General features: G+C 52.9%; 8 protein-coding genes across 8 annotated transcripts; 3 read left to right on the top strand and 5 right to left on the bottom strand.

The window, feature by feature from the left end:
* Positions 1 to 741: 741 nt before the first annotated feature.
* SCP_0206000 (Homoisocitrate dehydrogenase) lies at positions 742 to 2,309 on the top strand (the record flags this gene model as incomplete). Its single annotated transcript, XM_027754514.1, has 10 exons — positions 742 to 965; positions 1,017 to 1,058; positions 1,112 to 1,205; positions 1,258 to 1,326; positions 1,383 to 1,514; positions 1,564 to 1,712; positions 1,768 to 1,785; positions 1,843 to 1,890; positions 1,942 to 2,022; positions 2,084 to 2,309. 10 exons carry the CDS (start codon positions 742 to 744, stop codon positions 2,307 to 2,309), a joined length of 1,083 nt encoding a protein of 360 aa, XP_027610315.1.
* Positions 2,310 to 2,504: 195 nt separating this feature from the next.
* On the bottom strand, positions 2,505 to 3,588 carry SCP_0205990 (NAD(P)-binding protein; the record flags this gene model as incomplete). The annotated part of the gene is made up of 4 exons (XM_027754513.1): positions 2,505 to 2,647; positions 2,703 to 3,323; positions 3,387 to 3,499; positions 3,569 to 3,588. The coding sequence occupies 4 exons, from the start codon at positions 3,586 to 3,588 to the stop codon at positions 2,505 to 2,507; spliced, it is 897 nt and encodes a 298-aa protein (XP_027610314.1).
* Positions 3,589 to 4,569: 981 nt separating this feature from the next.
* Positions 4,570 to 6,816, bottom strand: SCP_0205980 (hypothetical protein; the record flags this gene model as incomplete). Its single annotated transcript, XM_027754512.1, has 15 exons — positions 4,570 to 4,610; positions 4,664 to 4,699; positions 4,757 to 4,807; positions 4,866 to 4,895; positions 4,957 to 5,013; positions 5,075 to 5,197; positions 5,258 to 5,317; positions 5,371 to 5,418; positions 5,480 to 5,533; positions 5,588 to 5,746; positions 5,813 to 5,854; positions 5,917 to 6,052; positions 6,130 to 6,290; positions 6,376 to 6,538; positions 6,625 to 6,816. 15 exons carry the CDS (start codon positions 6,814 to 6,816, stop codon positions 4,570 to 4,572), a joined length of 1,353 nt encoding a protein of 450 aa, XP_027610313.1.
* Positions 6,817 to 7,334: 518 nt separating this feature from the next.
* SCP_0205970 (probable cardiolipin-specific deacylase, mitochondrial) lies at positions 7,335 to 8,886 on the bottom strand (the record flags this gene model as incomplete). Its single annotated transcript, XM_027754511.1, has 6 exons — positions 7,335 to 7,408; positions 7,468 to 7,581; positions 7,638 to 7,721; positions 7,775 to 8,649; positions 8,701 to 8,751; positions 8,807 to 8,886. The coding sequence occupies 6 exons, from the start codon at positions 8,884 to 8,886 to the stop codon at positions 7,335 to 7,337; spliced, it is 1,278 nt and encodes a 425-aa protein (XP_027610312.1).
* A 519-nt stretch (positions 8,887 to 9,405) lies between these two features.
* SCP_0205960 (predicted protein) lies at positions 9,406 to 9,948 on the bottom strand (the record flags this gene model as incomplete). Its single annotated transcript, XM_027754510.1, has 1 exon — positions 9,406 to 9,948. The coding sequence occupies one exon, from the start codon at positions 9,946 to 9,948 to the stop codon at positions 9,406 to 9,408; it is 543 nt and encodes a 180-aa protein (XP_027610311.1).
* Positions 9,949 to 10,157: 209 nt separating this feature from the next.
* On the top strand, positions 10,158 to 10,600 carry SCP_0205950 (Cytochrome b-c1 complex subunit 9; the record flags this gene model as incomplete). Its single annotated transcript, XM_027754509.1, has 4 exons — positions 10,158 to 10,226; positions 10,283 to 10,322; positions 10,386 to 10,480; positions 10,544 to 10,600. The coding sequence occupies 4 exons, from the start codon at positions 10,158 to 10,160 to the stop codon at positions 10,598 to 10,600; spliced, it is 261 nt and encodes an 86-aa protein (XP_027610310.1).
* Positions 10,601 to 11,162: 562 nt separating this feature from the next.
* Positions 11,163 to 15,223, bottom strand: SCP_0205940 (SAICAR synthase-like protein; the record flags this gene model as incomplete). Its single annotated transcript, XM_027754508.1, has 3 exons — positions 11,163 to 12,011; positions 12,146 to 13,582; positions 13,640 to 15,223. The coding sequence occupies 3 exons, from the start codon at positions 15,221 to 15,223 to the stop codon at positions 11,163 to 11,165; spliced, it is 3,870 nt and encodes a 1,289-aa protein (XP_027610309.1).
* A 2,400-nt stretch (positions 15,224 to 17,623) lies between these two features.
* On the top strand, positions 17,624 to 19,120 carry SCP_0205930 (hypothetical protein; the record flags this gene model as incomplete). The annotated part of the gene is made up of 5 exons (XM_027754507.1): positions 17,624 to 17,739; positions 17,801 to 17,967; positions 18,040 to 18,504; positions 18,562 to 18,893; positions 18,947 to 19,120. The coding sequence occupies 5 exons, from the start codon at positions 17,624 to 17,626 to the stop codon at positions 19,118 to 19,120; spliced, it is 1,254 nt and encodes a 417-aa protein (XP_027610308.1).
* Positions 19,121 to 19,309: the final 189 nt, after the last annotated feature.

Below are 19,309 nucleotides of genomic sequence, written 5' to 3'. Positions count from 1 at the left end.
CAGGCGTTTCTTTTCAGGTTCGTCCAAGTGTCCGTGTGGCCGCTTGCGGCCACTGGCTTGTGGAGTGGCCAAGCCGAAAGCCACACCTTGAGAGTTATCGTGGCCGGAGACATTTGTTCTGTTGACAAGCGCAGGTCGCGGATGAGAACTGGATGGAGAATGCATCACAAAGGTCGCTAGATGAAGAGGTGATGTGGCGCGCCACGCCGGGTTAATAAACGCAATTGCACGTGATCACTACGCGTCGCGACGCGTCGTTCCTGTGACCGCGTCCCTCCACCGGCCCTCCACTCGGTATAGACGCTGCGATCTGTCCACCATGTCTACATTTGCTTACTACTCTGCGGGAATGATCAATTTTTCTCCCTTGTTTGACCTTTTAAAACGATCCATAAGACACAAATTGCGTCACAACTCGCTGCTTTTTCGGACAGCCTTTACAGGATCTACATGATTTTACCAAGAGAAGAATTAGGGCTAGTGATCATCTTGGTCCTCAGTTTACAGTCGTTTGATATTTTCTTTACTTACATAACCAGAATTTTTCAGATGCAGATTCGCAACATACGCTGGTTCGGCTGTGGATCGGCTGCAGTTCGGATTTTCAAGACGCGTCGAGATCGCGTGACCGGAGAATTTCGCGTGAGCACGCTCTGATTGGCTACAGTAGTGGCTCTCACAGGCTCGAGAGGTGACTTTACTTCGCTCTAACGTGCTGGAGTTCACTTAGACTGTTGCAAGATGGCCTTTCGTGCCCCATTCCGGTCGATGGCTACCGCTGCTCGCCATACTTTGAAGATAGGTCTGATCCCCGCAGACGGCATCGGGCATGAGGTCATACCTGCAGCGCGCAGTGCCATTGAGGCTCTCGGCTCGGACGTCCCCAAGCTTCAGTTTGTAGACTTGCTGGCGGGGTTTGAGCTCTTTGCCAGGTCAGGGACGGCTCTGCCTGAGGAGACTGTTGAGTGAGCTCCGAACCCTGTAGTAGTCTGGTGGGGGACTGATGTCATAACTAGAGCTCTGCGGGAGTGTGACTGTGCACTCTTCGGTGCAGTCAGGTATGTGCTCTTTGAACTTCCTGCGTGAATCTATGGTTTTATTTTTTTATCAGCTCGCCGTCTAGGAAGGTTAGCGGGTACTCTTCGCCGATTGTCGCGCTCCGCAAGAAGTTGGACCTGTACGCTAACATCAGGCCGGTACTTGCTGTACGTCAGCTACTCTACCTATTCACTATCTTCATCTTCATTGCCTACGTAGGTGGCTCCGACTCCCGAGGAAAGGCCGAGCGTCGACTTAGTTGTCGTACGCGAAAATACGGAGTGTCTGGTGGGTCCTGATCATTACATTTATTTACTTCAAGTAATGGAGCAAAACTTTCGTAGTATGTCAAAGAAGAGACAATCATTCCCACTGAGAACGGTAGAGAGGCTCGTGCTATCCGCCTCATCACCGAGCGCGCCTCTCGCCGGATAGGCAAAATGGCCTTTGAGATTGCACTCCAGAGGCCGCGCAAGGTAATCCCTTCCTTTCTGATTTAAAAATGGTTTCTGAAGGCTGCGAAAGCAAGTGACCATCATTCACAAGGCGAACGTCCTGTCTGTTACGGATGGTCTCTTCAGGGAGAGCGTGCGCAGCGTTCCTCGACTTGCGGAGGACGGAAGGTACGACAGTGTGAAGGTGGAGGAGCAGATCGTCGACAGCGCAGTGTACCGGTGCGTGGATTATCCCCTCCTCGCGTCTCTGTCATCTAAATGGTAGCAATGCAAGGTTATTCCGAGAGCCCCAGTAAATTTCATCCCAATACCATCCCACACACTCGTTGACAGCCGCTAATTTCCCCAGGATTTACGATGTCATGGTCGCGCCCAACTTGTATGGCGACATTCTATCGTACGTGCCACTGTTATAACCAAACGTCTTCCTGCTGACCTAAAGCGACAGAGACGCTGCTGCGGCACTCGTCGGTTCACTAGGCCTGGTACCTTCCATTAACGCCGGTGATTCCTTCGTGATGGGCGAACCGTGAGTCTGCACAATCTATTACGAATGTTCTCCCTCTTCCTTAAGCCTGTCGCATATTCAGAGTACACGGCTCTGCACCCGACATCGCTGGGAAGGGTATCGCGAATCCGCTCGCAGCCATCCGCTCTGCAGCGTTGATGCTGAAATACCTCGGGTACACTACCGGCGCGTCGCGGATCGACAAAGCAGTTGACGAGGTCATCCGGGACGGACGTGTGCTCACGCCCGATCTAGGCGGGAAGAGCAAGACTCAGGAGGTGACGGAGGAAGTGCTGAAGAGAATCTGAACGAGATCAATATCATAGCTGAGTCCACCGTAACTTCTGTGTAGTACCAGATCCACAGGACTATCGCTCTTGATTTTCCACGGACAACACGGTGCAGCCCTTACATGATCCACAAACTCAGTAACACAACATATCACGGTACAGGCTCTCTGGCACATTTTGAGAACGAACAGCCCAGGAACATAATCGGTCGGATCAGAGACGTGCGCTAGCTTTCCACGCATTGTAGTAGATTTCCAAGTGATCCACGACGCCGGCCTTGCGCGGCTGCCAACCAAGCAGGGCGCGACCAAGGTAGGGTCGAATGATGGCGGAGGTGACGGTGGCGGTTTCGAATACTATATGTGAGCAAAGTCAACATCGCACAAATGTCCGCCGAAGGTGAGTGCTGACAATTGGTGGGCTCAATATAGGTGTATCCGCTCGCTCCAGAGACTTCGACGAGCTTCTGCAGAATATCATCCGTGCTCTCCGTAAAGTCGTTGGCTGCGTCTAAAATCTGTCCCCGGATTATGGACGACTTCTCCGCCGCAAGCACGAAGATGTTCGCAAGGTCGTCTCGGTGGATGAGGGACAAACGGCCTCCGGCAGGGCCGAACCACTTTACATAGCCCTCAAACGCTGATTGGAACAGCGAAGCAAACAGCGACCCTGAATGGCCATAAAGGAGCGCGGGGCGGATGACTACTCCGTTTACAAACGGGTTTGTCACCACCTTCTGCTCCAGCTCCGGCCGCCACTTGACGATCTCCACGGGCGTGGTGATGGGAGTCGTGTCCGTGAGGATGTCCTTGCGATTATTGCCATGGACCCAAATACCGGAAGTGTAGATATAACCCAGCTTCGGCGCGGAGGCAGGTCGGTATTGCTTGACGGCGTCGACCGTGGCGTTCAGGTTTTCCGGGCCGATGGTCCACACGTCCGTTCCGCCAGTCGCATCGACGAGCACATCGAGAGTTGCGACGAGAGGCAGCCAGGTGGAGCGATCGTTGCCGTCTCCGACGATAGGGATAACTGTAAGAGATAGGGGTGATCATCAGGTAGGTAGAGTGGAAGTCTGAAATCGCGTTTACGTACTCTCTTCAGCTGCGAGCTGCCTTGCCTTGGTCTCTGAACGGGTAATACCGTAGACGATGTGCCCTGCGCGTACGAACGCCTGTGCAACAGGGAAACCGATGAATCCGGAAGCGCTGAGAAAGGCAGGAAGAGAATGAGTCCTCCATCAGAGAAGGTGGTGAGTGATCGTGGGCCATGCATACCCAAGAATGAGAACTTTCATAATGTTCAGGCGGGCAGGTGAAGCAACGAATGCAGATAGGCACAAGGTGCGGGTTAAGGGGCTCGCGACGACCGTGTTTATCCTTGCAGGAGGTTAAGGATGTGTAATCTCAAGTGGGTAGGCTTTTGATCAGGTAAACGCTCCCGATCGAGATGATACTAGCCCTAAGCAGTGGATATGAGTTCACAAGGCTGACCGATTTGGGATCCTCACAGAGACATTAGCATCCGCACACACATAACCATCCAGACAGTGGCAAGTAAAGCAGCGCAAGGAGTGAAGGCGCCTCCCATTGAGTGAAGCTCTTTACCGACCACCAACGGTCTTGCGCTTCGGCGAAGATCATGTTGCGCCCCGATTAATCTTTGATCGTGATCCTCATGCGCTCCGTCGCGACTCCAGTTGAGATGACGCGTCGCCTTAAGGTAGGCTTGGCTTGAGGACGATACCTGGATATGCCGTATGGTCAGCGTGTAGGGATGAGATCATCGGAGAAATAGGATGCCTTTCCTCGATATTAGAATTTCGGCATAAACGGCTGCAGATGAGGTATCGCAAGGCGTCTTATTTCATAGGTGTTATGTAGTGACCGCAACTGCTCGCACACCACGGTGATCTAGGAGTCGAAGCCAACAGAAATTTTTCTGAGACTTAGAGGCGTACCAGGCCACGTCGGAATCCACGGAATAAGATTAGGTCCAGAATGGGGTATGCACAACTACCTCCATAAAGAGACAGCCACTGCACGTTACTGTCGGTCTACCGCCCGTAGTTGGTCAGAACGAGAGAAACGTGCAGCCGCAAATCCGGTCGTCGCTGGATGTAAAGGAAAGGCAAAGGAATAAATAGTCAGATATTCAAAGTCACCTTGGACGAGTTCCCAGCGATAAAAGGCGTCACGGCATTTAAGGGAATGATGAGGTGATATCATGATTGCAAATGACCTTTCCAAAAACATCGTCATTCACTGTGTGCTGAAATTCAACGGTCATATTCTTCCGTCTTTATACGCTTCGTAGATTCTGCTGGAGATCGATCTCAACGTTGAGAACTTTTGGAAAGGTAGCGGACGTACGTTCCTCATCCTCTGATTTGACCCTCTTTGACGATACTATGTCAGGTCTAGCAGTGAGGAAATAAGGGAACCAAAATGAGCAGGATGCCTCACACTCTGGATTTAATAGTCTGGGATCAGAAGTCCTGTTTGTATTGGTCGACTCTAATTCAAAAAGCGCTACAGTGAGTTGGAGTGCAGTGACAAGGCGACAGCACCCTACCAAGCGCTCTTTGTCTTGCATCTCCATATCCTGGTTCAAGTGTAGAGGTTGACCAAGACTAGCTTACAACGCAGAGAAATGCGACACTCACGAGCTGGCATTCCCGAAGGTAACGGACGATCTTCCGGCTCAGGCTTGACCCGCATACCTGGCCGATGAATAAAAATGAGAGTCTGCGCTCCGTGAGCAACGCAAAGGTAGGTCCCGACCTAACGCAGATGGACCAGAACCCGAAGTGGATAGAACTACAGGACCGGGGTTGTATCGAGGAGCATGAGTATGGCTGAAAGGAGGTATCACACCCTCTTGAGGCTCCGGTTTCACCCTCGGAGCTGTTAATCGCCGCAGTAAGGATGAGGATGGGAATCCGAAGAATATTAAGACACCCGAACCAGAGGTACCGGATTGGGTTGGGATGTAGGGTTCAATGACTGATATATGGGGGCTCGCGCCTGCAAGTGATTGAGCAGGGATGTCATGAAGAGACAATGTTTGAAGCGCTTACTCGTATCTGGGGGACGAGTGGGAGCTTGACTTGCCGAATTCTCGAGAGCTGGAGTCCAACACACGGGATTAGACTGATAGAAGCACAGCAGAAATGAATTTTCGTTCACCCCGTTGTTGCAACCTTGCAAATGCAGCCATGAAAGCTTCAGATGGGGTGTTCTCTTGAGATTCACTGTAAGGTCAATGTATTCCGGAGGTCGTAATCGAACATGCACCTTCTGGCTGCTCCTCTCTCTTGATCGGAGCTTCAGGAGGCTCTTGCTTGACATTTGCTTCAGCGACCTCTTGCTTGATCTGTGTGTCTGTGATCTCCTGCTCCATGGGGACGTGGTCATCCACAGGCTCCGCTTTGAGGAATTGCAGCGCAGCATCCTCTACATATGAGAACAAATGGTAAGAGCCGGTCGGACACAAGGACTCATAATCATAGGAAAACTAACCTTCTTCGTATGGATCATTTTTGGTACGGACGTATAACTCTGCTGCTCAGTAACCACAGTGAGGACAACACAGAAGGACGGCGAGAGCTATGTCTGCCACGAACGTTCTGGCTCGGCCTTGATAACTACCTCTTCAGGCTCTTCTTCAGACTCTTCTTCAGGCTCTTCAGGCGCATCTGACGGGTCTGCGGCTAATGCCGGGTCATAATGCGCAGGAGGTTGGTAGGGATCGAATGCGTTCTGCACAGTAAATGCAGTCAAATTTGCTGTCGTTACAAAAGCACTCCTGATCCAGATTGATCAAGCGCGTGACTCACAGGGGGCGGCTGGGGACGCGATGCAGGCAACGGGAGCGATATGTCTTTCGCGTTCTTATGATCCGGGGACGCCCAGGTAGGCGGGGGGTAGGGAAACTTCACGGGGAATTTAAGATGCGGTGGAGGCTCTCCCCCGATAGGAAAGTTCTCTGTCCAGTTATCTAGAGACAGAGTCAGCTATGGAGCGTGACCGCAACTGGAGCTACAATGCAGGGTCGGGATAGTCGCGCAAGAATCGGGACCTACGGTTCTCGGGGTGTCCTTTCATGCGGTAGTTGTAGGGGAACACGCACGACACACGCTCTGCATCCGTCGGGCGATGCATTCGCAGGAAGACACTCCAGTGATGCGCACCAAGGAAGGAGGTGACATCAATTCCCTCCGAAAGCTTCACGATCACTTCGCGTCGCTGGCCGCGAAACAGGCCGGAGATCAATATTCAATGTTCAGTCTAGCCGCTTGCAAGGAACATAGGCTGGAAAGCGCCTCACGTACCGTGTTGACCGAGTAAATACAGATGGGCTCGCCGGCCTTCTTGCCTAGCATGAAGAAGACCCATGCCCCAATCCAGTTGTAATAATAGTTATTCCTCTCCTTGCCCGTCAAATTTCCTGGCCATGGGTCGTCGATCACAATGTACTTGCATTGCGGGTCATCCTTGTAAGGAGGCCCCTTCTTTTTTGCCATTGCAATGGGCGTAGACTTGCTTCAGCGAGACGACCCGGCGTGATATTTTGTCCGACAGTTGCTGCACCAGTGACGGTATATCAAGCTCAAATGGACATGTATTGCAGGCAAATGACGGTTGTGATCGTCAGAGAGCTAGATTGTATCAGCAGCACCAGTATGGGGAGGGTACAGTGAAATGAAACGTGGATCTCCGAGACCTCGACGCCTGACGGTTACCTCATGTCCAAGGTGCTCAAGTCAACAAGGAAATCCGAAGTCATGATCGTAAGGAAAGACGCCGATTCCGGGCGCTTACAAGCCACAGACGGAAATGAGAGTTTTCTCCGTGGCCTAAGAGCGAAATACATATTGCAATTAGCTGCACAGAATGTACATAATGTGTGTGCGAAGTTCTACATACGATCCCTGTCCCGGAAGATGTCAGGTCATCACTAGTATTATGAATGCAACCGATATCCCATATACACCAGTCCGAAAGCGAAGCAAGCCATTTAGCACAGCTCCGGCTATACCACTCACCAATCCACCCTATGACGATCTAATTCCTTTACGAGCAAATCGTTTACAGCCTTGGGATTATCCAGGTATACTAAAAGCGAATCAGCCACTCAAAACCGTCGCGACTATTTAGTTATGACTTTCACTCACCGTGATGTCCAGCGTGAGGCACAATGTACATCTTCCCTTGTCCGTTTCCTGCTTGGCGAAGATTCTCTACAGCTTCTGTGCCGCCCTCAGGGTCCATCCAGTCATGTTCACCGTCTGTAGTCTATGGTTAGACTATACATAACGAGTGCAGTTTATAGAAAGATGCTGACAAACAAATGTGATGGGAATCTTTAGAGCCGCGATGCGATCTACGAGAGGCAATCTAGCATGAGCTCCCGGAGCCAGCAAGTGTGCTACAAGAGCAGATATGAGACATGTTGCCGTTAGAAATTAAATGCTGACGTACATATACAATATTCCCCAGATCCCTTCGCCAGAGTGATGTTGACAATGTAATCATGCATTGCCCTCGTATCTTCCTCACTCAGACCGATGAACCGTCGGCTGGAATATTTGCCCACCAGCATCGGTCCCCAGAAGAGGGTCGATCTAACAACTTGAAACGGACTCCAGCCCTCTTCCCATAGATATGTGAACAGCCGCCGCGACCGACTCTCTTTGCGTTGCTCCAGCTTCTGGCTGGACTTGAGGTCCTTCAAGCGCGACTTTGTCATGTCTTCCGCGTGGTCCGAATCAGAGGCGCCCGTGTCTTGGCTGTCCGTCAGCTCGCGCGAGTACACAGTAGAGTTTGGATCTCTCGGTACGCCTGCAGGGGACAGCAAGATGATCTTGCCCACGCGAGCGGGGTACTTCAGCGCATAGGCGACGCTGAGGTAGCCTCCAAGCGAGTGTCCGATGAGCGTCATGCTCTCGAGGCCCATCTTCTGCCTCCACTGTTCTAGCGAGTCGACGAAGAATGATTCTGCCTCAGCGACCCTCCCTTGGACGTCATCCCGCTTGGCCTTGACAGAGAACGGCACACGTGCCGAACGACCCATACCCAGCCAGTCAAGCGCGTACACCGAGCTTCCACGCCTACCGGCCCAATTCCCAAGTGCAGTGAAATTCTGGAAGAAGAAACCAAGCCCAGCCCCGTAGCCATGTAAAAGGACAGCTGGGGGGTATGCTGTATTCGCGGGTGATGTGGAGGTCATGGCCAGGGTATTGAGATAATGCTTCGGATCAGACAGCTCAATCCGCATACTGCGAGCTACGACGGGGACATCGTCGCTCGGTGTTGGGGGTGCAGACACCCCCGTCGGGCGAAAGAAAGATAATTTCCTAGAGTACGTGAGCATGCGACTGCGCGCCGGACATGATAGAGACACATACCGGAGAAGACGCTCCTCACTGGCTGCGCCCTCCTTCTCACCCGCAGCCCACCTATGGTGACCACATGAGCTAAGCTCTGTCAGATGATAGAACGAAGGGCGCGTACCAACTCTTGAGACTCGCCACAAACGTGGACGGAATATCTCGCGGCGGCGGCAATGACAGGGTAGATGCAGAGGCGTTCATGAACGGGACAGATAAGATGTGCGCGGAGCGCAGGGAAATTCTGGAGCGGGCGGGCGTGATGTGAGAGGGAGAGATGGTGGTGGAAGAGAACAAGGATGGGAGAGCGTTGACAATTTACATAGGACCACCGCCATGCCGCACGTACGCGTTGGTGTCACGGTAAGCCAGGAATGATGACATAAGGAAGACACCTGAGCGCAGCTCGGGCCAAGATCTTCATTTCACCGACTCTTCCTTACTGAGGCGTTCTGAGTCCAGTATACTACATACACACATGCACACGCGCAATCCGGGATCACGGAGAGTCAACCACTCCGACAAGGGAATCAATTATTGCGAGAATAAGTGCAGCACCAAGCATCTCTGTCTCTCCTCGCTCGTCGGCAACCCACCGGAGGTGCCGGGTCTACTAACATCCTCCATAGATGATGATGAGGTGCAGGGGAATGCCCGGGTTGTCTCTAGAATAATTGAGTGTGCAAGTAAACCTGTAGAAATGGATTGCTCACCGTGTATGCACTACCGACGTTTCATCTTCTGTGCCCGCGTTCCTCCAATTTTAATGGGTGTCCTGTCTGTGATGCGCCTCAGCGCCGCCTTGATTGTTGGGTCGGCAGCCATCAACGCCTTGTGGAACGCGTCCCGCCCAGACCCAAAGCCGCTCACAAACAGCTCCCACCGCAAGTCCTCCTTCTCCTGCTCCTTTGCGAGCGCCTCGAAGACCCCCATAGCACACTTCGACGACGCCTCGAATGTAGCCTTGTTCGCGCCTTTATACCCCACTTTCCCACCGGAAAGCGTCAGGATAGGATTCCCGTTCGGCCGCGTGAGGGTGACGATGGTGTTGTTCGGTGTCGACTGCACATATACCCCATACTTGGGCTTTTCTTTCGTGAGGTCTTCCGTGATGAATTCTGCCCGCGAATGCCTGATCGGGTTTACAGGTTGATTGTAAGCAGTCATTGGCGCTGCAGGGGGGTGTGAGATGTCTGCTCGCGGCTGTGGGATTTGGGCCTGCTGGGATGACGGGGGTGTTGCGAGGTTCGCAAATAATTCGGGCATCGCTGAGCTTCCCGCAGACGGGCCCGGCGCTGGTGGTACAGGCGGCGCGTCTGGAGCCTGCCCAGTAGACATAAATGCTGCTCTGCACGGCCGTGGTGCGAGACGCAGCCTAGGAACGAGCTGTTTTAGTGCAGACGTAGACATGGGATGAGGTTAGGTGCAAGAGTGCACACGTAGAGGGCACGATCTTCCATCTCCGAACCGACACGATGCGCCTACGGCCCGACTGCTCTCAGCTTCTGCCACCTCCACCACCATCATCGGTAGCCATGGCCTCCGTCAGTTATTCGTCCAATTCGCCTGACATTGCCGCATATTTATCCACGTTCGACAGCTGGCAAACGTCTTCTACAACTCCCTCGTGAAGCGCAACAGTGAGTGCGACTCGCAGTCCGCTATTTCCCGAGGACTGAAAAATCCGTCTGCTTGCTCTCTAGGCGTGTATGTCACGTCCATCTTCGCCGGTGCCTTCGCCTTCGGCGTTGGCTTCGACGTCGCCATCACGTCGTTTTGGGATAACTGGAACAAGGGGGTATGTGTGCTTCCGCACGTGCACTGGCGCATTGCATCTCTGACCCGGCGTTCGGTAATGCAGAAGCAGTGGAAGGACATCCGGGAGAAGTACATCCAGAATGATAGTACAGCAAATTAGCTAAGGCACGCTCGTAACCTTATGTGAGCATGCTGTTGCAGGGCCTCTAATCCAGCGCATCCCTTCTTCGATGATTCTCCTGCGCACTCGATGGGGTGACTACGCTGGCATCTTGTGGCTTCTCTTGTCCGTGCAGAGCCAACTGTTTCAGAGATGGGCCCACTATTGAACGCGTTCTGGTCCAGTTGCAGCGCGCACCCAGCAGCTCCTGACGTGGATGGACGTCTTGCTTGACGTTTGCGTCTCAGTCGCAGTCGCACTGTCTCGCCTCAAGTACACCAAACAGCTAGAAAGTATGAGAATTATGCACTGCTACCGCTATAGTACTTCGTTTATGATACAATGCATGGAGGATAGATGAGGACATCTAGAGTTTGTGAATTGCAGAAGACGAGGTCGAGGACCGAGCAAAATGAGCGATGAGTAGTGCGAGTAGAATAAACTGTGCATGCGGAAACGAGCGGAACAAGTATGATGAAAAAAGACATCCCACATGAAGATAAAGGTCAAGGAAATGGACGATGACTATGCGTGCAACGAGAATACCGCTTTAAAAAGCTCACTATGTCGATATCATACCCATGTCCTCCTCGCCCTCCGGCGTGCAGAAAATCTCCTCGAAGATCTCCTTGCCGTCAGATGAAAGAGGTGGAAGCTGATCGTCGGCAGTCGAGGAATGGTCTCGAGAGGCCTTGATGCGGCGTATACGTTCCCCGTTCCAGATGGTCTTCAGGGTCTCCGCCAACTTCATAAGGCCAAACAAGAATCCGCGGTCAGGCTGGTCTGGGTAATGCGGCGGGAACCTAGCATAAATGAGTCCGGTCTCAGGATCAACGTCCGCCTGGTACCCCTTCCCGCTGGTGACTCCCTCCGTGTCCACGGCAGGCCCTGCCGGAGGATACGGCAGCCAATCTCTGCCGGTAGTGGTGTGCACGAAGTCAACAATACGGATCTGCACCTCACCGCGCTTGCGCCGGCGGCTGCTTCGGTCTGCGACGGGCCCGACAAGTAAATCCTCGCTATGCGAGCGACGCAGCGGCGGATGCTCCTGCTTTGCAACTGGTGCGCCGCGGGTGTGGACGTGGTTGTCCAACCGGCGCTCAAGCGATTCTCCCCGCTTGCTTCGCGAAGATGGGTGGTCCGATATTGAGGCACGTAAGGTTTCTTGTACCTCGCGGTCGCCATCGTAGATCATGAGAAGACTGCAGCCGTAGAAACGGTAACCCTTCAGGCGATAAACGATGCGTGCGAGGGCATACAGCTTCCGCAAGATGAAAGGGATCTGGTAGACCAGTAGACGCTCACCGTCGTGCAGGAACGAAGCCACGACACTCGCGAAGTCTTCCGGACGGACCTCGCGACCCTTGTACTTGTCTTGGGTCACGTAGGATTGGGTAACGTGGTTCCATACCTTCAGAGCAGCATCAGCTATCCATTCGAGCGCCACGGTACAAAAACAGGTTTACGATAGACATGAGAGAGCACAGCATACAAAAGATGATGGCAGGCACATGTCCAAACATCCTTAAATTACAGTTCACTCACCTGCATACCACAAACCCTGACTCCCAGGGTCCTACTGGTCGTCCTGTCACACTTCTTGCGCTGACTCTTCTTTTTCGCAGGCGTGGCATCCATTCCATACTGCCGCGTGCCCATCTTCAGGTCAAGGACACAAGACCGTTTCAGGCGTCCGGTCAAATCCTCCATGAGAATGAAGTGATTCTGGCGCGTCACCGAAGGATCGCGGGGCTCCGAAGACGACCTACGAACAGTACCGCTGTGCGGATCGGACACGCTGCGAGGAACAGGTGGGTACAATTGCAGCCATGCACGGTCTTGCTGCGCACGCGCAGCGAAGGTACCACGGCCTCCGTCCCTGAACGATGACAGTGCACCGGCATCTGGAGGCTTTTCCGGCTCGAACTCGAATAGCTCCTGCTGATTGCCGCTCGGTTCCCGCGCAGTACTTCGTCTGTCGTGCGCCACAAGCTGGTGGTCGCTCTGCACACGCCGAAGAGACATGCCCGTCACGCCTGCCTCTTCCTCCCGCAACCGCTCCACACGACTCAGCTTCTTCTTGCGTCTAACCTTCAACATGTCGTCGCTCAAAGACCCCTCCTCGCCCTCCTCGCCCTCGCCGTCAGCGAAGTCACCCTCGTCCTCCACACGCGCTGCAGTTCGGCCTCTGCTGGAAGGACACTGCCGCGAAAACCGACGCAAAAGCGTGCTGAAGACGTGATCCTTGAATTTGGTATTAACGACGGTGGATCCAGTCCCACCAAACCAGCCGCTGTTAAACGAGGACCCAGCAGACAGCGGTAGAGGTGCTGCTTCAGGAACACTGAGGGCCTGCCATTTCGTGGCAGGAATGGGAGGCGAGTTTGTGGGAGTGGCAGTATCAGGCCGATCAGCCGAAATCAAACAGCCGCGCGCCAACGAACTTGGCATAGGCTTGAACCCACCATTCAGGTACGATAAACGGTTTGCAGACATTCCAAGGTCAGGACTAGAAGCCGTGGCGCCGTTCAAGTGCGTCCGTCTCAGACGCCGGTTGACTGGACGAGCGGCGACACCTGCGGATGCATCTGAATGGGACAGAGCGCGACTCCGTCTGCCGTGTAACAACCACTGCGGGATAATATGGCGGTTGTAATCAAGCGCGACCTCAGGTAACTCGGCTTCTCCGGTATCTGTGTCTCCTCCCTCATCGTGAGGTACGGGGACGCTGTACCTGGTATTAGTGGGGGAAACCATGGTCGCAAGTTTCGTGGTGTCGGAGGCTGCCTTGTGAATGGGCGGACGGGCAACATCAACATCCTTGCCAGGCTGGATCGACGCCCCGGGCGATCCGACTGAGGTCCGCGGAACGCGTCGATAACTGACGAGCATCACGCCCAGATAGCGCGGAATGAAGTCAAGTAAAGGAGGAGCTTCTCGCTCGACTGCCTCATAAAACAGGTTTTCACGAGAGACAAGTGGCTAAAATAAAAGAAACAGACATAAGTTGTGGTACTAGCACGTGGTTTAAATTCTTACCTTGCATACCGCGCGTTTGGTGAACTTGTATATCGCGCTATGGCCACCAACTTGATTCCTAAATGGCCGCAAGGGAATGTGCGGTAGGCTTTCTCGCGATAAATTGAAACCTAACGGCAGATCGCCATGTTCCACACTCGAGACTCCCTGTGAGCCGACCTCGATATCGTCGAACGGTGACAACAATGCTCTTTGCTGCTGTTCTTCGTCCTCATCGCTCGCGTTTCGGACGATAGGTTGCGGCAGAGGACTCGTGCGTGAAGGGGAAAGGGGAAAGGGGGACGAAACGGATGTGGTGGAAGTCGTCGTAACCGAAGCCGTTTCCCAGGCAGACTCATCATCGGTTGACCAAGTAGTGAGTTCGGACGCAGGAGTTGGATACCGCGGAGAGGGGTGATGATCGTAGATGGGAGTGGGCGACCGCGACCGGGTTCGGACAGTAGCGCGATCTGAGGGAGGAAACTGACGGTCCGGGTAAGCAGTCAACGGAACTAATGTCGTATCATGAGGTACCCTGTTGCGCGGTGAGCGAGATGGCGATGGAGAAGGGGGGAAAGTGGCAGGAAGAACAAGTGAAACGGGTGACGGTGTACGCTCGCCGTGATAGGTGGCAGCAGAGGAAGCAGAGGACGCAGAAGAGTCAGTACCCGGGGAACCAAACGTGGCATCCGGCGCAGAGTCATCAGCCCAGACACTACGCTCTTGTGGCCGTCCTCGGCTGCTGTCATGCTCTGCCATCACCGACTTTCGCCATTGCACCAGGTCGGTCAAAACAGTGTCTCGAGCAGAAAATGTCCGAGCCTTGCGCCGACGCACGCCCTGTTCCCTTGCACTCGACACAGAGATAATACTGTCCCGCGTCCTCACTCGCTCCAGGCCTGTCATACTTTTGTCTCTTCTGATAGCAGCTGCCTCGCGGTCCGGCCAATCCGAACGCTTGACGAACTCAAACTGAGCTTCCGCTACATCCTTGATAGGATGCGAAGGGCCAACCCTTCGTTTCGAAGAAGCGGACACAGGACGAGGATGATCGTAGGGGTGTTCATCCTCGCTAGGAGTGACCGCGGTTTCCTTGAAAAGATCTAGGGAAGCTGCGACCTTGCGACCGATACCTGCAGTGGACGACGAAGGAACAGCTCTGCTTGGGATAGAAGAGGACGAGGAGGACGGTGAAGAGGATCGGCGAGACAGGGGTTTCCGGGCAGAATGGGAAGGTATGAAGAGATCAGACATAGATGTCCTCGAGACATGAGACGAGGACATTGTCAGAGCTCGCTCTGATGCTCTTCGGACCGCATGCCTACGCGGAGGACGCTCAGGTGAGCCGCGTCCTCGCGTTGGCCCCCCGCCGGAGTTACTGGAGTCGGGGTGGGAATCGTTGGGCCATTTGGGATGGGCGTGAAGCTTGATGGAAGACGTGCGACGTGGACCGATGAAGCTATGGACGGAACGATCCTTGTGCGGCGGGAAGGGGTCAAGAGTGGGAGAGGGCGGTGCAGTGGGATTGGTAGAGCTCGGAGGAGACGGGGGAAGGTGGTGATCGAGTTGCTCAGGGCGAGACTTGTCACCCTGGATTGGGTTCATAAAACAGCTCCGATACTAGACGGTGAGTCGGCTGTGGCAGTTTAACGGTGAGAGAGAAATAGGAAGAGGAAAAGGGCGAGCTGAAACGGGGGCGAGTAGATATACCTGAAGGGCAGTCAGCGGCTGTTGTCGTACGTTGTAACAGGAACGTTTTCCGTTGTTCGGAGATCTGCAGACGCAGCAGCACGGTGGCCAGGTTTCGCTGCGAACTCTGCTGAAACGAGGAGAGCTGCAGAGGGCGTCCGTCAAATTCACGACCTCCCAGTGACGCTCTCTTCCTGAGGCACGTGGGTCGACGCACACAGCCAGACCGCTGAGTCAGCCGTTTCCTTTCCTCTCCCTCCGCCAGCCTCTGCCACTCCGCCGTCCTCGCTGTCTCTTCGCGGCTCCCGTGGTCACCAGGGTCCCTGCTCGTCTCCTGCCACGCTCAGCGCCATTATTGCTCGACTGCGTCAGCCCCCACGCACGTTTGCTCTTCGCGAAGCACTCTCGCGGACTCTTCCGGCCCAAACTATCCCCACAAAGACAATCGTGCTTCGCTTTCGTGGTAACATTGCTCTCCAGCGAATGAGCGCATGCACGCTCGTCTCTCTCGTCACACCGGCTCTGTCTCGTCATGTCCGGGAACATGGTCGTCGCCGTGCATCTTACTGGTCACTCTGCGCATTCGCCTGTTGGACATCACCTGAGGTCGACCTGCGCCGTCTCGTTGTCTTTCCATTCCTCCGCCTGGCATCTCCGCCTGGTCCTCCCCGCATTCCCGTGCCCGCGGCGCAGTCTACACGTACACGATGGTCTTGTGCGAAACTTTAAAGCATGCGACAGCGTCCGTTCTCGCCTCAGGATCAGCGCTCAGCCAGTGCCTATCTTTTCCGTCGCAGCAGTCTGGCCGCGTGGCCTGCGTCAGCGGTGATATCGATGTGCCGACGCTCCCTTTTTGGCTGTCAGAAGATCTCCTTTGCGGTGACATCTTATGCGATTCTGCTTTCGGAGGCGCAGATAAGCTGCAGTGCCAGCGAGTACCACGAGTCGAGCGATATGACCTGGCTATGACACGATATCTTCCCGCAACAACACTTATCATTTGGACATGTGCCAACGGTCCGTCTCCATGCCGTAATGACCACGTCTTTCTCTTATGACAATGTTTCGCATGTCTGGATCGTTGATTGCATTTAAGGTGCGAAGCACGAATTTGCCTAAGGCTGGCCATGTATTGGCTCATGTCATGTCCAGTGATCATAGTTGTTATGTCTTTCAAGTTGTCTGTGGGTTGTGTCACAGCCACATGATGAAATCATGAGTATTGTTGGTGAGTGGCATCATCATGGGCATGAATACTACAGTTTTTAGGAGCAAGACAGCAAGGATGAGTGAGGATGAGGGAGAAAAGAGAATTTGCATTGATAATGTGACATACTTGAGTTAACAAGATGCAGAAGTGTTATAGTGGGCATGCTTGTGTGGCTTACATTTGTTGTCATTGTCCTACATTCAGCTTCCTAGCCATGAGACAGGCGTTGTAGCCATGGGACATGCAAGCCCAGCCCGATCGGGGCTTATCGCGTATGTAATGCATGTCCTGGGACACGCGCCCTGGTGCACGCTCGCTGTTGGCGGGCGGGGGGCCGTCGAGCACACCCTGCGGTGAGCAGCAGGGGCGGAGCAACAGAATTGATGGCCGGAGTGTGCGCACCATCTAGCCGATGGGCAGCACGAGCCGTGCCCATGTTCATTGGGCACTCCCTCGCGTCGCTAGGCGAATAGATCTGATATGTTTCCAGAGACCTTCCATATCGGGCTGTGTGTCCCATGAAGCCTCAGAATCGAAATCGACATGGGACATGCAGCCCACTGGGCCGCCAGCCAAAAACTGCATGTCCCATGAAAAATAAGTTGCGATATTCTTCATGGGACATGCCGATTTCGCCCGAGAATTGCTATGTACTCGCCTAGATGAGTATCTTTAGGTAATTTGACTGGGAGCAACACATCCACTCAAATCCCGGGCCTCCTGTGTCCTCAAAAAAATTGAAAAAAATTCTCATTTGTATGCTATAGCACTGCTGTACATGTACATAAAAATCGCCACTCCAGAATGTGTCCAGGATGCCTGTGCAGCACAAACTCTGTCGTGCCCGTTCAACATCTCCATGGGTGCCTATCTCGGCGATGTCCAATCATTTAGATCCCCATTTAAGTCACTGTGTCTCAGGACGTTCTAAAGGTTGCTTTTTGTTTGTGACTGAAATTAGACAATTATACAACACATTTTGCAACTTAGCTGTGTAAATGTAGGCAACTATAAATAGAAGGTGAAACTTATCAGGCTGACACATTTCTGTTCTGCTGACATTGAATGATGTAATCTTGCTTATCATGCCAGTGACGTTAAGTCACATGCTTAGTCAGCACAAAGATATATACCCACTGTCACGTGAGTGTCCTCCTTTTCTCTTACCATCATCAAATCCTATCAGTGTTCAGATTTTGTCAATTGAGAACATTATCTGCCTGTAAGTTTGTTTACACATGTACTTCAAGTGTCATCACTCATAGTATCATTCATTTCTTCAGTGAATTGATTGCTAGATTAGCAGATGAAGAGATGTCTGATCTATGTCAGATCAGCATTACAATTTCAGAAAGTGGTTCTGATTCTCGTCTAAGACAAGAATCAGTATTTGCTCTCAGCAAACCTGTTGAATTCAACACCACAACCAATACTACACAGACCAATCATGGTATGTGTCCCACAAATGCACATTTCACTGCTAGTAGCTCACATTCAAATATGCATACTTTCTCAACCAAAGGTGTAGATATACTTTCCAGCCTCAACATCCATATCCATGTTCATGTTCACCAAGCTGCAGTTTCTGCTTTCAAATATGACCCTCCATCCCTTCATCTTTCCTCTATGAAAGCATCACATCGGAATATTGTTCTCAGTTCCAATTTGCGACACTTGCATCCTAGTCACAGCATTTCTTCTTCCACGCCATACACCATCATCAATGCCAGTCACTATCCCATTCACACCATCCCCACCAGCACTGAAGCATCAGCTGTTGCACATGCAAATATTGTTCAGCCCTCATCATCCCATTCAACAAATGTTCATGAAGATAGAATTCAGGCAGCACCCATGCCAATTTGTGGACAGCCAGAAGTTGACAGTCAGGAGGGCCAGGATAACAATGAAGAGGGGCATGATGTACAAGCTGGCAGGCAGGAATTATGGCATGAATTGTTTGGGGAGAAACCTGAGCAAACAGCAGGTGTGGGGACAGTTCACACTGCAAAGCAGGTGGTGATTGCCACTAAAACCCATGCAGTAGAGAATGTCGGAGCCAGAGACGGCATGGCCAAGGAAATCTTAGGTGCAGCGAATCGAAGTATGAATGTGGCGGAACCTGTGCCTTTGGACAAGACCTCAACGAAATGGCCGAGAAAGGGTGGTACACCCTCCAAAGCAAAGCCCATTCAAGGTGGACCAGGCGCACGGCACGCAGCGGGATGGGCGGAGAAAATCATTGTCTTCGTCCGTCAGGTGAAAATAGCGGCCAAGACCAATGGTGTTCATCCCCCCCTTGACCCTTCGAAGATCAGCCAAATCCTGAATGATGTTGACGAGGCCAAGCACAACCTCTCCCGCGACACTGTAAAGGTAAGAACACACCTAGATCTTGTGGTACGACTGATGAGCTGTCGACTCTCTAGAACTCGGGTATTGGTAAAGCGATCCAACACCTTGCGAAATGCAAGCCATACGCCACTTGGAACGAGAAAGAATTGAAGCTAGTAGAGAGAGCGGAAGGAATTGAATGGTACTGGCGAAAATGCTGCAAAGGCAAGTGGGCTGGCGTGGGACGTGGCAGTGGAAGAGGTTTATAAGGCGGCTGCTATGGCGAGACGCTGAAGGCTGTGGGACGCCCGAATTTGACGCCTACAACTATGCATTATGCTCTTCTGTTATGCCCGCAATATGACATATGCTCTATGAGCATGAGTGCGTTCTTTGACAGAATAACATTGCAAACTAGAGTATGTAGTATGTAAGGTATCGCGCAGAACATCCCGGAC

The sequence above is a fragment of the Sparassis crispa genome (assembly GCF_003851025.1).
Source record: "Sparassis crispa DNA, contig_000001F, whole genome shotgun sequence".
Taxonomy (NCBI): Eukaryota; Fungi; Basidiomycota; class Agaricomycetes; order Polyporales; family Sparassidaceae; genus Sparassis; species Sparassis crispa.
Note: the sequence above shows the minus strand (reverse complement) of the source record. Positions and strands in the feature narration are given on the sequence as shown.